We start from the raw sequence: 16,399 nt of genomic DNA, 5'->3' as shown, positions 1-16,399 counted from the left end.
AACAAGCTGACATGAGAGTTCTTGCTTGGATTTAACAACCTTCAGAGCATGGAACTTCGCTACTTACGTTGTCCTGTAGATCTCACAAGACTTAATTCTTCCATGTTTTTTTCACTCGGACACAACAGCGAGGTTAATTCAGCTTCGAACAGTTTTGCTTGTAATAACTATCTTTTTCATAAAGGAAATCTGTGAATTTCCCCCTCCCCATAAATTCTTACGCATTCACACAGACTCTCTAGAAAGGTAAGACACTTTATTGAATTCGTTGATAAATTAAGAAAGGACTATGAACCAGACTTATGGGTCACAGGTGCTTGTAAACAGACATCGACTCCTTCCCACAGAAAGCCTGACCCCATGTGCTCAGCCAGAAGTCACTTTCCCCAGCGTTGCTCGCAGGCTGCATAGTGATGGAGGGCAGAGAAAAAGTCTTCGTAACTGATGTTCAGATGGGAAGGCAAAGAACTGAGAAACCAAGTTAGAAAAGTTAAAATAAGCTTTTATAAACACAGCACAATTCATATGACCAGTCAGGAATATCACTACTTAAAGCCAGCTATTGTCTGAGTAACCTTGTGAAGCTATTCTCAACATTGTTATTGTCACTCAGCTCTAGTAACTAAACTAAACTAGCTGTTAATATCTGGTCACTCTCTAAATCAAAGCCTATCCATTAAAGCACTCACAACACTTTAAACTAGTGAGAAAGATGGAGAAGAAAAGGTCTGCCCAGACATTTAAGTGTTCTATAAATGTTCTCAGATTTATGAAATACAGCAAGTCTACTCAGTTAAGACGTTGCCAAAATTGCAAAGTAACCCAGTGGAATGATCATCTTATGTCATCCTATTTTCCTTATATCCTTAGTTTCCCTGCTAGAAATCTGCAAGCCACTCAAAATCCACCTAGGGAACATAAACAGAACTGGGATTGGACCACGAAAACTAGATGGTGACAGTTGTTGTTCCTTAAACCTAAGGAGTGAAGTCTGCGGTTCTCTAATTGTGGCTGAAGGAGCAACAATGAATGTTTGACAGGTTTGATTTAATAATTTTTAAATATCTTCAAATCAATCTCCAGGCACCTTTGGTTAGACAGATCTCCTCTTATGGCTATTCATATAAGGTAAGTCATGTAAAGATTTATTTAGTTAGATATTATTTCAATCTGTTTCACAGTATCCATAGGCAACTCACATGATTTCTGTCAGTCTGATGTGCCATGGAAGGAATCCTAACGTGCTGTCCACAGGACCAAACTTCAAGACTAAATCAGGATCAGGAAATCCATTTGTACCTGTAAGAAAAAGTTAAATGAGGTTTTATCAAATTCATTAGAAGATTTGTTTTAATTCTAAACCCTATGGCATCTACTTTTTCCACTAAATGCCCTTTTTTTAAAATGAAGTGAAGCTCCTGAGATCAAATTAACAATTAGAAGCCCAAGAGGACAGACTGGTCTTGCACCACCTGAACAAGACCAACTGAGCAAAAGTTTAGGCAGCCACTGCAGGCCCAGCTGGACTATTTTTTACATCAGTAGTTTTCAAAGACTTGGTAAGGAAGTGATGGGAACAGTTACACTATTTTGAATAACGGCAGATCTTAATACTGCTGTTTAAGCTGACATGTTCTACTCTTGTTTTGGCAAATTTGATTTTATTGCTTGCTGCACCCTGACTCATACCACCTGCTACAGTCATAACCCAAATATGTGGAGGCAGAGTAAAAGGACTAATAACACAAAACCCAAAACTAAAGGAGGTTCCATTGAAGAACAAGAAATTGATATCACAGATCACCACAAAACAAGTTGTAAAAAAACACGCTGTCAGACAATCATCCCTTTCTCAGTATGAAGCTAGGCAGATAATTTTAAAAACGACTTTTACTATGACATTTCAGACAAACTATTGCAGGTGACATCTTCCCAGTTAGATAGCTGAGGAAGAACAGCATGTTTTTTTGTTTCTGTTACTAAGTGGACAGCATGACCCATCCCAGGGCAGGGCTAGACAACACTGAAGGACACACTCTTACTACTTATACCTTCAAACCCCAGTCACTGCCATTCCATTAAGGAGAGCACCCTACTGATCTTCCGAGGCTGAAGGCAGTCTCCCTTCCATACACTTCAGCCATGCCTGAACTCCTCCAGGCTAAAACTGACAGATAGGCAATAAGCTTAGAATAAAGAAACAGCTTCGTCTCTCAATTCTAGCAAGTTGATTAGGGCAATGTGTGAAAGCCAGTACAGTACCCCAAGGGGACCTAAGAAGGTAAGGTCTTTTTCATGCACCTGCCTAGTTTACCTGAAAAGCACTCCAGCAGTCATAACCCTACTTTGCTATAATGCTGCAATCAGTCATGATTATTGAGTGGTATTTCTTGTTACCCCTTCCATTCTCCACTTCTTACACAACTGCAAGAGTGCTTACAGTACATAACACCCACCTTCAGCAGACAGAAGCATAATACTGCCTATTTGCTCTGAGCTTCAGATGTTATTTCTCAATTCTTTTCTCACATTTCAAAACAACAAACCAGTCAAGAGCCTTTTATGAGTTTAGTTTAGTTGTAAGAAAACTTAATTTTGTGAATAACAGAAAGGAAACTAAGGTCCCACCAGATTTTACTCTGCCCAGGTTTTGAAACTGAAGCTAAAGATTTCAAATTCCACATCCTCCCTCCCCACTGAATCATCACAATAGTAATCCTCTTACAAGAGGCAAAGAAGCTATTTTCCCAAGCATGTGCATTTCTAAGGAAGGATGAAGCATTTAGATATAAAGTGCCTCACGCCGCAGTCCAAATCTTATCTCAAAGTTAAGAAAAACATAACAAAGCAAATGCCACTTGTGTATTCATAAGCTAGCATGTTAGTATGAAAGAGCTTTGCAGGGAAGCAGTGAATACTTAGAAGTGGGGACTCTTGAGGAAGTGGACAGCTTTTCTCATCAGCTGGCCAGTTCAGCGGCAGGATCTTCAAGACTGCAATGGCTTTTCAAACAGGAAAAGACCTTCAGAGAGCCCAGTTAATGTTAATATTTCCTTCTCGTTCCTATCTGAAGGAAAATGAGAATGTACACTGTAGTATTACTCTCAGAACAGCCTATTCAAAACACAGTAATGTGCCTTCCACTCTGCACCCACTTCTCTACCTAAACATTTCAGCACTACAGATACTATACACGTGGAAGCTCCCTCAGAGCTGCTAGAGTTATAGCACTCTTCAAGTCTAGAGCACACAAGACAAGGATTTGGGAGTAGACTCAAAAGAAAAAAAAAAAGGTAACATCCTTTTAGGTCAGGAGTTCTGTGAAGGAAACGTGAAGGCATTTGTACAGCTGATAGCACTACCCCTTTTCTCTATGTAGATTTTATATAGGAACCTGAACAGCTTTAATTGATAGTCATGTTCTTCACTGAGAAGGCAGATGGCAAGTAGAGACAATATTGTAATGCAGCTGGCATCTACTTTTCTGAAAACAAGCTGGTTAGCAGAGGCATTGCTCAGAAGAAAGTACTCTTACACTGAAAAAATTAAAGCTGTAAGAATTAGAGCATAACTGGATTAAGAACCAGAAAAACTATAAACATACCATTTTAAGACTAGACTTCAGTAACTGCATCCTAAATATGAACAAAAAGTTTAAAAACTACATTATCAGATATTTAAATCAAAATGTGAAAAAATAGAATCTTACAGAAGTAATCATGAACACAAACCCTAAAAATATAGCTATTCAGACACTGAGAACTCACTCTCAACTTAGATCAGAAATTCACAGATGTTTACATCCAATACCTTTCCATTAAGGATGCACAGAAACTAAATTTGCCTACAACAACATGAGTAGTTTCATAAGCTGCTGCTAAGATAGGCACGAAAGACTACATCTTCACCTTCAACTGTCCTAAACATTAAATCCAAGCAAATTAATAAGCAGGACTAGATAGATTAAAACAGCCTGATTTCAAAGTTTTGATAGACTAAAAGTTTAGATTTCTCTTTGTGTGTTCAGCTAGCATGCATTATTCAAATAATAAATCTCCTCAATTTAAGACTGGAATAAATACTTTTAACATACGCAGACACAAATGCACAGGCATGAACAAGTGCTTGAGAAGCTCCAGTTAAACGTCATTGGACAAAATATATATCTGTGGGTATCAACTGTCAGTTATTCAGGAAATGAGTGACCATTTTAAAGCAGCAATTATTAATTTCCTTAAATTGCCTTTAGGGTATAACAGGACAAATATCTACGTTACTTCTTCAGGTGCCTTATTAAATCCGTTTAATAATTCTGTTACAGTAAGAAGCTATCATGCAGCATGCTGACAGAGACAGAATTCAGTTTGAAATTAAGATTAAAGTGTCTGAACTGCCACACTAGTCAGTTTGCAGAGCAATTGAGCTAACCACGCATTTGAAAACAATCACTCTGAAGTCCAGTTAATGGAAGCCACAATAACGTGACTGCAGATATTCAAACTGAAGTGTGCAGTGTGAAATCTGAACCCTCTGCCAGGCTAATTACGGCTGTAATTAACGTGCATCTATCACCTCGGAAAGTTGAGTGAAGGTGGAGGCTTGTTCTAAACTACTTCTCCCAGATGTGAGATTAAAGCAGCCCTGCCCTTCTCGTAGCAAATGCACATAGCTATGCACCTTAGTGCTGAGTCAGTAACCTACATGAAATGGTAATGAAGATAATCAAGCTAGTGTGGGTTATACATCAGCAAAAGATCAGCAAGTACTCTATCATTTGCACTCAGGATGATATCAAGGAGCAGTAATAGCTTTAATTGATGTAAACAGATCTGGAAAAGATTCTCTACCCATACCCAGGTTTGAAGCATGCGAGCTTGCAAGAAGTTAGAACCTAAGTTATAATGGTCTAGTTTCAGGTGATCCCAGCAGTACTTTTCCCAGAAAGCTCATCACAGAACATGCCATAAAGGTTGTGAACTCTGAAAAGCCAAGGCTCTCCAATTTAGCAAAAGGTTTATTTTTTTCTGTTTAAAGAAAAAGCTCAAAATAGAGTCAACCAGCAAGAAATTTTTAGCAAAAGCCTGAAAGCAATAATCATAACTTACCCTGAGAGACTAAGCATCAAAATGCGTACTTTCTAAGCCATAAACATACTAGAAAACAAAACCACCATGAATCAAGTACTCTTTGCCCTCCTCCCCACAGATCATGTCATACTTACTGCTTAATAAGCTGTCTAAAACATTCACATCCAGGTCTGTGTGTGTTCTTTGCTGCTGTGCTACCAACTGACAAAAGTCCTGAGCAGCTTTTACTATGTCTGCTTTTCCATCTTCTGGAGACAGCACCTTCAATGTAGATTGGCAATTTAAAACTGAAAGTACAAAACACAGTTTAAAAGCAACAGAAATATAATTGTTTTGAATGTACTTCACAGTACGTATTCACAGGATAGATATTCACAGTAGATATTCACAGGATATGACTAAGTAACTTGTAATTCATGTATTATACAACTAGTCACAGACAAACCTCATCCATGTCTTACAGAAGTGGGTAAGAGTCTTCTGGATTTGCTACATTAATAAAACACAAGTTCAAGGCAACTATTTTAAGGAGTCCTGGGAAAAGTGGTTTAATTAATGTCAGCCTTGAAATGTGGAGTCTTCCAGGGAATTTGCTTTAGTTACCACAGTGTCAGGCAAAGCAGTGAGAGGAAGGTGCCTGGACTGCAACTTTGTGGGGTGGTAAGCAATGCAGAAAGGCTCGCAGTTCAGGGAATGGAAAAAAATAAAAATAAAAATCTAACTCCTACCCTAAAAGAGGAAGGTGTTTTAACAGCTACTGTAGACATTCATGTGACAATGATTAAGCAGAGGCACTCCCTTATGACCACAGGATTTTTCAGCAGCACTTCAAAATTGATACAAGACTTACAATATTGATCTAAGATTGCTACTGAGAAGCTAGGAACAAGATAGTAGTACCAAAATTCACCCATTAGACTGTAATTATGTCTGTGACTTAAGAGGACATTTCACAACAAACTTACGGACTACCCTGTAGTGAGGTAACAGCCTTCTTCCACTACAAGACCTGCATCACTGTCAGTTCTGATAAGGTACCTAAGAGGTAAACTTGCTGAGGAAGTTGAAGGCTGCAGAAACTGTACTAAACCCAGCCTGAAGTAACTGAGTTAAATACTAGTGTGTGGACACATTAGACTTACACAGAACTTCGTATAGTTCTAACAAGATACTTAAAAAAATAGCATTTTTTTTAAAACTGCAGAACCTACCCGCAAAGGACCACAGAATTCAGACAGAAGACTCTTGAGAGCATCTAAAGAATGTGTTAGTCTACCCAAAGCCACCACAACGAAAATTGTTCCTAGATATCATTTTATTTGTCATATGTCTTATGTTAAAGACTACTTCCCTGACAGGATCCATAAACTTAAGACATGTCATTTTGCTTCTTAGAAAGAGAAAAACTGCAGTTTAATATTACGAACTTGAGAGATGTCATCTTGTTCAGTTTAAGGTATGAAGTGCCTGTTCTGACTGTGGAGCCTTCCAATTAAGAATGAAGGATTCTGAAGAGAACGGAAAACACCTCTGCTTTTCATAGTTTCCAGCACAAAAGTTTCCTGAGGCTTAAATGTACCCTTTCAGTCAGCAAGCCTGAGCAGTCTTTCAGTTCTTTGGACTGGATGTAAACATCCTGATTTCGGTCAAGTGCAGGTAAGTATGCTAAAGTTTAAGACATGAACAGCCTGTCTACCCTGTTTTCTGCTTGTTGTTTCAACTAGAATAAAGAGAAATCACAAGAAACTTATATGTTTCCATATAAACACTAGCACCTTAGCCTAAGTTGCTTATAAGGCACATTTATGCTACAACATTAGACTTCATACTGGAGAACCGGCACAAAGGACCTCGTGATCCTACCAGGTCTTGTATGAGAAGGAAAACATGGCCTGCAGCATCCTAGATACAACTAAATGTATCAGATCTTGCGAAGTGTAGTCTTATAAGTCTTTGAACTAGGTAATATAATTCTCTTAAAACATAAGGGTTTGTTTGGGGTTTGTATTTTTTTTAATTTTTATTTTTATGAGACCTATTTAAAAACTATGAGTTGAAGTTAGGAGAGCTGTAAGTATCAGCCTACCCCTCTAAGGCAAAGGCTTGCTTTAGTAAGTACATGCTTGTGATTTACATTTTGAACAGACTTCTAGAATTTGTGTTAGTCAAGACCTAAACAAATACTTATAGCAGATAGTATTGAATAAGGAACAGGTTGCCCAGGGAGGTGCTTGAGTCACCTTCCCTGGAGGTGTTTAAGGGTCAGGTGTATGAGGTGCTGAGGGGCATAGTTTAGGGATTGTTAGGAATGGTTGGACTCGATGATGCAGTGGGTCCTTTCCAACCTAGTGATTCTATGATTCTATTAACCTTGAAACATATTCCTGTTTTCTGCTTCTACTACATGCAAAAGCTGCTACGAGATTTTTTTTTTTTTTTTAAACTTAAGCCTTTTACCCTCCTGGTGTCATTATTCGTTGCCATGACAACCAGCAGTTTTGCTTTCCCTTCTCCACTCTGTGGTATAAGTTTGGAAAAATGGAAGTGCACACATTGTTAACTTGACATCAGTTCCCTTACACTCACTCCAGCGCTTTTTCAACTCCCTTAGCAAAAGAATCCATCTACTGAAACAATGGTCAGATGAGCTACACTGAAGTATTAAAGGGGTCACAGCATAACAGTCAGGCTAAAGGGAAGATCAGAGTACCCAGTAATGATCACTGTGGGAAGGAGAACACAACACTTCACTATTAAGAACAAATAAGCATAACAGAAGTTTAATGCTAGTCCAGGAAGGTTACACGTTTTCTGCCAATCAGTGAATGAAGAGTTCACTGTACACACAAATACGTTTAGAGTCATGATCTATATACAGCTATTTACTCATACCAATCACACACACACAATTAATCTTACCTTGATCATCTTTGTCTTGATTTGCAAATTCCACTGTGTACTTCGAGAAATCCAGTCCTAAGAGTTCTTGCTGCTGTTTTAAAATTTCATCCATCAATCTTGAATTATTCCTCTTGAAAATACCTTTAAAAAAAGGTTGCATGTTAGCCAAATCCTATAAAGAGTTCTACATAGGACACTAGGCAGGAAGTAAAAAAAAAAAAAAAAAAGAATCAGGTAGTCAGTACCAGTTTCAAACTGGATTTCACTAGTGCAATAAGATTCCAAAGTAAATGCTACTGCACGTGACTAATTTCAGTGACCTTGGAAAAATAACTCACGTGCTTTTTTTGTTCCTCTTTCACTCAGCCTGGTTTAAGTAGCAAGCTGCAATTGCTTAGGAGATAGTTTAAGACTTATTTCATTATCCTTAGTATGCTAGCAACAGACAGCAATACCTTACTAGCACCAGACTGCCAAGTCAGATTAACACCAAGTTTCTTTAATGCTGATGCTGCTGAAGATTTGCAGCTTAAGTCTACTATCATTTACTGCCACATCACTAAGACTGCAGGCTAACAAAGTCACCACAAAGCAAGAGACAGAAAACTAAACCAGTTACTGGGTCATGGTAACTGTCCACTCTTATGCCAAGAAGAATGTCATGGATTTCCCAACAAGACAATTTCACAAAGCCTTACGTTTCAAGGAGTTAATGTAGTCTCCAAGGCCTTTTTATCCTTACATGCTTATGGTAGACACATTTTAGTGCGGGAGATTACAAAAACTTGCTTAACAAAACATACTTGGGTTCCTTTTCTAAAATAAATTCTGACTCTTCAGACAACACAATTATTTCTAATTAAAAACCAGTGAAAATTAAGCACTACAGCTTAAATATTTACAGTGCAAAATCATGCCTAGGCATGTTTACTTTGGAATTGATAATGCTTTTATCACATTGTATTCTTGGGTTGTTACTAAAAGCCTAAGTTTTATTCTGAAAATCTGTATCAAGCACTTCTGTTGACCAGTCTAAAAATGCCCACACAATCTTACAGGAAAAAATGAACTTGTATGCAACTTTATGGTCAGGCTTATCATTCATCATTGAATGGTTTGCATTTGAAGGGATCTTAAAGAACATGCAGTTTCAACCCTTCTGCCATGGGCAGGGACACTTCACACTCGATCAGGTATGTTGCTCAAAGCTTCATCCAACCTTGAGGCCTTGAACACCAGGTATCGGGCACCCACAACTTCTCTGGGCAACCTGTTACAGTGCCTCACCACTCTCACAGTAAAAAAACCCAAATTCTTCAAAGATGTAATCTAAAGCTCTCCCTCTTCGAGTTTAAAATCATTACCCTCAATCCTATCACTGCACTCCTTGACAAAGAGTCCCTCCCCATCTTTCCTGTAGGACCCCTCCTTTTTAAGTACTGGAAGTCTGCTATAAGGTGTCCCCAGAGCCTTCTCTTCTCTAGGCTGAAGAACCACAACTCTCTCAGCCTGCCCTCACATGGGAAGTGATCTAGTGAGTTAGTATTTTTATACAGGCTTCATTGGAGGTTTCAATAGAGGGTAAAGCATCTGGGTTTCCTCCAACCCTGAATACTTCCTGCAAAATAAAAATTTACTCTTTACACTAGTGTTAGCAATGCTTATAACTGATTTCACATGTTGACAGACAAGCATATCTCAGTAAGGCAGCAACCTTGATTAGGAAAGAAGTATTAGAATACTTTCACTAAGTCTAAAGTAACGTTAAATTGTTATACTTTGTGCTCCTGCTCACTAGCATATATTAATACATATAATACTATCTGATACAACTCCACTTGGACAAGTGTTTTCTGCTTAGAATTAAGTACAAATTGTCTTCCTTACACTCAAGGCCAGCAGCAGTACAGTTACTACAATCGCTAACCCAAAGTGCCTTTTAAGTAAGATCAGTATAACACTGCATGTGCCTCACCTCTAAGAGGTTTGACTTCCATCCACTTTTCAAGATGAGAAAAAAAACCCTTGTGTTCGATATTCAGAAAAAGAGTTAGCATAATTAGGAAAGGTTCCCAATCTGGGAAACAGCTGCTATCTTCTTCCCCTTCCCCACCCAACACTAATGATATAAATTCTTTTCCCATACAGACTTGCTTTCAACTTATGTGGAAGAATGAACAAAATTGGAAGATATTAAATTAAGTCTCGCTGCTTAGGAGCACTCGAATCCTGTTAGTGAGTTGGTCGATTCATGCACTCTTGTTTACTGTATTTATCATATAAAATGTTAAAACATATTACGGACTCATAGAAAGTTAATGTTTGACAAGAGTTCTAATACATTTTAACAACACAACAGCTGTTTGCTGTTAAGTGAAGGGGAACAACTAGAGGGGAACAACTGGCACAGAAACACCAGGTGGTGTCAACCATTTGTCTGGCTGGCTAGACTATCACAGCCACCAGCTGGTAATGCCTTCGTGGCATCTCAAAGTTCAACATTCTCACTTGCTCTGCTTTTTAAGGCAGCAGAATCTGGTAAAGCACAGAATAAGAGTCAGTTCCCTTCCTTACAAGGGAACACCTTAACCGAAGTTAAGCCTAGAAAAGAATACATTTTCACAGCCTTTCAGTTATTTGTTTTCTCAACTCCCTTACAGTGCCAAGAAGTGAAAAGTCATAAGGTAACAAGTCTGTTTAAAGTGTCAAAGCATTAATCGTTTGAGAAGTGTCAAATCATAACCCGATTCAAATAATGTACATGCAAGAAACTGTTTTAACGCATGAACAACTTGCGCCTACATCCTTGTACTGGATCATGCTGTCTGATAATGGAAGAAAGCTGGGTTTGAGTCCTTACACGGGACTTCACAGGATATGGACAGGTAGAAAAATTTATTAGGCTTGTCCATTCCAAGAGCCTAGAAAAAAATATGATCCAAGTTTGAAAGTGGCTAACCAAATAGGAGTAATTAAAGTTACATCTTCTAACCTTGTAGGTGGATCATTCCTCCCACATTTGTTCATGGAGGGACATTGTGTACCAGAAACACAACAGCTCAACAGCAATCCAGAGAAGATGTGCTATATTCATATTACCCATACCTATAAGGGGATTGCCTCCTACAGATAAGCATTAGCCCTTTTAATAAATGTGGTCTGAGGACTCCTCCCAACTCAACACCAAAACGCAATTGTGAAATGTGAAATTTCATATGGGTTGAGACCCACAGCAGATGCCACATGATACTGGTATTTCACAATATTTATCTCCTCCAGTGCAATGAGCACACTGAACACCCAGAAAGTTTTATGGATTGGTCAGATCAGCTAAACTACCAAGCAATTTTGAAGAGACTAAAAGCCTACATTTGGGACTAATAAAATAATTTATTTTATTTACTGCAATACTCTATCCTTTCAAAGAATCTCTAAGAGAAAACTGGTCAGAAGTAAAGCAGTTCACTAGGAAGGTAAACCCAGAATGAAGAAATTCAAGTTCTCAATACAGTCATACTCCCAGCTTTAAAAAAAACCTCCAACCTGAAGCATCTATTCAGGAGCCCGAAGTACACAAATGACAAGATTCAGCAAGCTCCCAAAATATGCTAAACTTGTCCCAACTGTCTCAGGAAAGCTTCACCGATGGATAGAAGCAACACTCAAACAAGCTCTCCAGTTGCAATAAAACAGAAGAAAGTTAAAATATGTAACATAAGTCAAAGGCTTCTGCTTCCCAGCAGATATTTTAAAGGCTAACACCATTGCATAATCACTGATTTCCATGTGCAAGAAAGCTGCGTTATTTCCTCAGAGATAAGATCTTGACCAGCATCACTGATTTCTACCAAGTAAGGCAACAGTCCACAGAAATAAATCTATGATCAAAAACCCCAAAATTTTAGTCTATCTGGATTTAATAACCAAGATGCACATGGTTGCATTAAGTTTATTGTTGCTTTGTTCTGCTGCACATCAGAGAAAACTGAGGGAATGAAAAGGGTCCCTGAACACCAGAGACAGTAAAAGCACGCCATTTTAGGCTTTCAAGCCTGCTGCTGTAGAGAGGGAAATCTCAGATTCAAGCACTGCAAGTCATAACACCATATTTATTACACTACAAGACAGTTACATTATAGTCCTCTTGCATTTTGCAAAGCACTTTTTACTCTATTAATCTGGCATACCGACCATCACGGATTAAGAGAAGACAGCAAAGTACCTGATCCCATTCTGCAAGTATTATCCAATACACTTGAATCTTATGGGCAACCCATTATGTTACAGCACAATTCCAGCCAAGTTGTCCTTACACTTATTGGTGCAGCTGCTGTAATATACTAGTGTCAGCTGGGATGCAGCTACTTATTTTGACATCAAAGAATACAGAAACAAACTTCTGCTTAGTCATTTTGTCAAAAAAACTAGAAATTCACTACTATAAACAAATAAACAGCTTATCTGGCACTCCTTTAAAGAGCCTCAGGCTTCCGTCTCTTGCTACGGAAGGGGCAATTACGGACACATTTTTAATTTAAGCCTTCTACAGGAAACTGACACAGTATTTCTTCCAGAAAATGCAAGGATGGAACACCATTCTTGTAATCAAACTTTCCTGTTGCAACAGGAATAATCTCAGTACTACAAATAGGAAACAAAGAAAAAGGAAAAAAATTAAAGCATACCTCACTACATCTAACAAAAATTTAGAGAACTTGTCACTGTGTTTCCTTCTCGACCAGAGGCAACATCAGTGGGGACAACACATCTTCCAAAGTCAACACTTAGCACAACTGTATGAACACAAAACCTTACTGAAGCAGCTCAGCAGACCAAAAGTAAGTCTCACCACCTGAGAAGATGAAAACAAGTGCACAGCATAATTAAGGCCCACCCTCTACTACCAACAGGAGCAAGCTGTACCACACTTCATTGACCCTCACCGTATCAGTGTTAACACTGAGGGTTTCAGTCAGCACTATTATTCAAAACCGGATTTAGTGACAACTGCAATATCCACTTAACAAATCTATCTGGGAATACTCTATGCTCAATTCGGACACCATAAGGAGCTTAGCACCAAAGGAGAGGCAACATATCTGCTATTACGTGAAGTAAGCACATACTCAAGCCGTATCAATGACTACTTGGTCACTCTCTGAAACCAGTGAAAAAGGCTCAGCTGACAACGTGCTGTGCAAAACAGCAGTTGTGGCTGCAACTTTACCACGAATGTAACAATACGTGGAAACAACAGCACATGATCTCCAATATTTTTTTTTTCTAAATTGCTGCAAGGTTATTTCAGCTACATTGCTCTTGAGAGGACATAACCTTGTCATTTCTGGTCATATTTACAGTCTCGTAATAGTCAGCCTTAGATCTTACTGGATCTCAACATACGTGCTGTAGAAACAGAAGTAGCTTCTCCACAAGGAACATGTCAGACAGTACAACAGCGCTGTCTCCTCCTGTCAGACAGGATCTTGGCAACAGTGGCTACCTGAGCATGGGCTGGTACCTTCTCCCTCCTCAGTGTCAAATGTGAGCAGGGTGAAAACCAAGACCACCAAGAAGCACGAGTCTTGGCTGGATGTGTTTCTCAACTCAATACTCTTGTATATAATTTGTGCAGCACAATGGGGGGATCTAAAAAGGAACTAATATACAGATAACATAATATATACAGATAACATATTCAGCAATACTGCAGACAGCTCATTTGAGGTTTGACAGAAATTAGAGGTCCTGTACAATAAAAGGTCTCTTTTCAGGCTATGAGGGAAACTCTCACTCTCGTTTGGTACCAACATTAGCTCTACAGCATTTAACCTGGTTGAATGCTTTCCAAGTTGAGAGCAGAAAAACAGCAACACATAAATGGCTTTTCAGAAAGTGCTTACCATTTTCTGCGTCCTTGAGATGTTATGCAAACATTTTATACCACCTGTTGACTTCCAAATGAGGAAGTAATCTCCCACTGAAACACAGGAGCCCTGCACAGATGGCCAGTTTAAACTGCTAACTGACTGGTATTAAGCCCAGTTTCTTAAATAGACCCTAGAGAATTTAGTGAAAGTCAAGCCATACAAAGGATCAGCCATGAAACAGAACTATTGATGGCAGTGGTTTTCAAAAAAAACCCAAACCCAATTAAAAAAAAAAAAATCACAAATGCTTGTGCTCAGGGAAAGGCCTACATACCTCAGATGCTTTTGCACCCTTGACAACAATAGATTTCACCTACTTACATAGCATGGATGACTGAGTTTTTCCTGAGAGACTAGTAGAAGACAACTATTACAGACTGTACCTCTAACCTGGTATAAGTCTACAGAGTTAATCAAATTTGCATGACATCTCCAGAAAGCCATCAGAAGTGCCTCAAAACAACAGCTAAACACTGGTCTCCTACAGGCTACACCATTGACAGCAAAGGCACAGGGATCTTCCACATGACGCCTTCCCATTTTTTTTAAGGGGGCAGAAACAAGACACAGTCCATCTCATGTATTATTAGCCCTTCCGAGTTGATAGCTTGTCTCGTCTCAGTTAGCGATCATCTCAACAGCTGGGTAGAAAGCTTCACCTAAGAGTAACTTGAATATGGCCAATTTCATCTTCTCAGTAGGAAAAGATAGGTATGAGGAAGACTGATTTATTACATGATTATTCTATATAATGTTAAATCCGAACTCTAAGCTTATCTTTAAGATACCTAGTAGTATGGAATCAATGTATCTGCACAAGCGAGAATTCAACAGTCTTACATCTGAGACCTAGTAGTGAATAAAATCACATAGGAGATAGGAAAAGCCACAAAAGTTTTCATAAGCACTGGCTCAGAGTAACCCTCAACATCAAGTAGCATCAAGTCTTACATCAAATGCAAACTATGTATTTTAGCCTCACAACACAGATAGCACACAGGACATACATGTCTGTTTAGTTATTTTTACATGCTGTATCTTCACATGATAAAGAGTACATGAAAATAGATGGCTACTCTCATTCATCCACTCCTAGAAGTTCAGATATAGCTCATGAGCAGAGCTTGGAGCCTACAGGAAAGGTCGGGAAGGGCTCTTTATGAGGGATTGCAGCAACAGGATGAAGGCAATGGTTTTAAGATGAAAGAGACGAGTTTGAGACTAGATATTAAAAAGTAATTTTTCACTGTGAAGGATGGTGAGACACTGGAACAGGTTGCCCAGAGAAGCTGTGGAAGCCCCATTCCTAGGGATGTTCAAGGAAAGGCTAGACAAGGCTATAGGCAACTTGATCTAGTAGAACACATCCCTGCCCATGCCAGGGGGGCTGGTACTGTATGATCTTTAAGGTCCCTTCCAACCTAAACCATTCTATGATTTCTAAGGATAGCTACCTTAAAACTCTCCTCTACTAACGCCCCATACCCTATGCAGTCATGGCTATCCAATGCCAGTGGTTCCTGCCACCCAAGGTCTCTAGGAAAGCCCCACGACCTGTCCACTCCTGAATGAGATCACCCTGACACAAGACCAGGGGCAGGAAGATACTCGGGGCTTACCATGGCCTGAAGCTCTGCAGGGACCAAGCAGCCCCAGGGGACAGGAAAGGAAGGAGCTGCCAACAGCAATGCTGCCACCCGGCTCGGAAAGACAGTAGCGGGGGGGTGGGGGTGGGGGGGGCGAGGGCAGCGGGCCCTGCCTGCCGGGAGCCGCTCCCGAGGACCGGCCCCCTCCGCGGTACGGCCCCACCGCTCACCGTTATGGTCGTAGACGCTGACGTAGGAGATGCCCACCGCCATGCACCACACCACCAGGCTCGCCATGTCCGCGTAGCTCGGCTCCTCTTCCGTCACCACCAGCCCCATGTGCACCGGCAGCTTCCGCAGGGCCCGCCCGTCCGATCGCCAGCGCTGCCGGCTCTGCGCGGCGCTGCCGGGCCGCCGCCGCCGGGCCTGGCGGAAGGAGAGCGCTCGGGCGGCGGGGGCCAGCAGGGCGCGCGAGGCGGCGGCAGCGCGGCGCCAGAGCCACGCGCGGGGCCCGGCGGCGGCGGCGCGGCCGCGCAGGCAGCACAGCAGCGCGCGCTGCAGGCACAGCAGGGCCCGCAGCAGGGCGTGCAGCGCGCGCCAGGCCAGCCCGCCCGCCCCGCTCATGGACGCCGCCGACCGACCGACTGGAGCGCGCGCGCGGGGCAGCGGGGGGGAGCCGGGTCGCCGAGGGGAAGGGAGCCGGAGGGCGTCTTCAGCCGCAGCGCGCCGCCATTGCCCTCCACTACGTCCGCGTCCGCCGCCCGGCAACCGCCACCAGCGCTGCCATCTTCCTGCCGCCCCGCCTGATCTTTCACCTCTCACCCCGCCACGCGCTTGGCGCCCGTTGGCCGTCAGGAGGGATGACGTCACTTCCGCCCGCGGAGAGCGAAGGACG

General features: G+C 41.0%; 1 protein-coding gene across 1 annotated transcript; it reads right to left on the bottom strand.

Moving 5' to 3' along the window:
* Window positions 1–235: 235 nt before the first annotated feature.
* NUS1 (NUS1 dehydrodolichyl diphosphate synthase subunit) lies at window positions 236–16,339 on the bottom strand. Its single transcript, XM_054063300.1, has 5 exons — window positions 15,735–16,339; window positions 8,007–8,129; window positions 5,222–5,374; window positions 1,200–1,299; window positions 236–468 (listed from the first exon to the last, which is right to left on the bottom strand). Exons 1-5 carry the CDS (start codon window positions 16,126–16,128, stop codon window positions 378–380), a joined length of 861 nt encoding a protein of 286 aa, XP_053919275.1. The 5' UTR covers window positions 16,129–16,339; the 3' UTR covers window positions 236–377.
* Between the last annotated feature and the right edge of the window lie 60 nt (window positions 16,340–16,399).

The sequence above is a fragment of the Cuculus canorus genome, chromosome 3 (assembly GCF_017976375.1).
Source record: "Cuculus canorus isolate bCucCan1 chromosome 3, bCucCan1.pri, whole genome shotgun sequence".
NCBI classification, from domain to species: Eukaryota; Metazoa; Chordata; class Aves; order Cuculiformes; family Cuculidae; genus Cuculus; species Cuculus canorus.
The sequence above is the reverse complement of the archived record's forward strand: the minus strand, read 5'-3'. Positions and strand labels throughout refer to the sequence as shown.

Coding starts and splice junctions, on each gene's coding strand:
- NUS1 (XM_054063300.1), bottom strand. CDS start 16,128: ATGAGCGGGGCGGGCGGGCTGGCCTGGCGCGCGCTGCACGCCCTGCTG. Junction 1,300..5,221: donor TTTAGACAGCTTATTAAGCA/GTAAGTATGACA, acceptor TTTTTCTTACAG/GTACAAATGGATTTCCTGAT. Junction 469..1,199: donor ATCAGACTGACAGAAATCAT/GTGAGTTGCCTA, acceptor TTGGTTTCTCAG/TTCTTTGCCTTCCCATCTGA.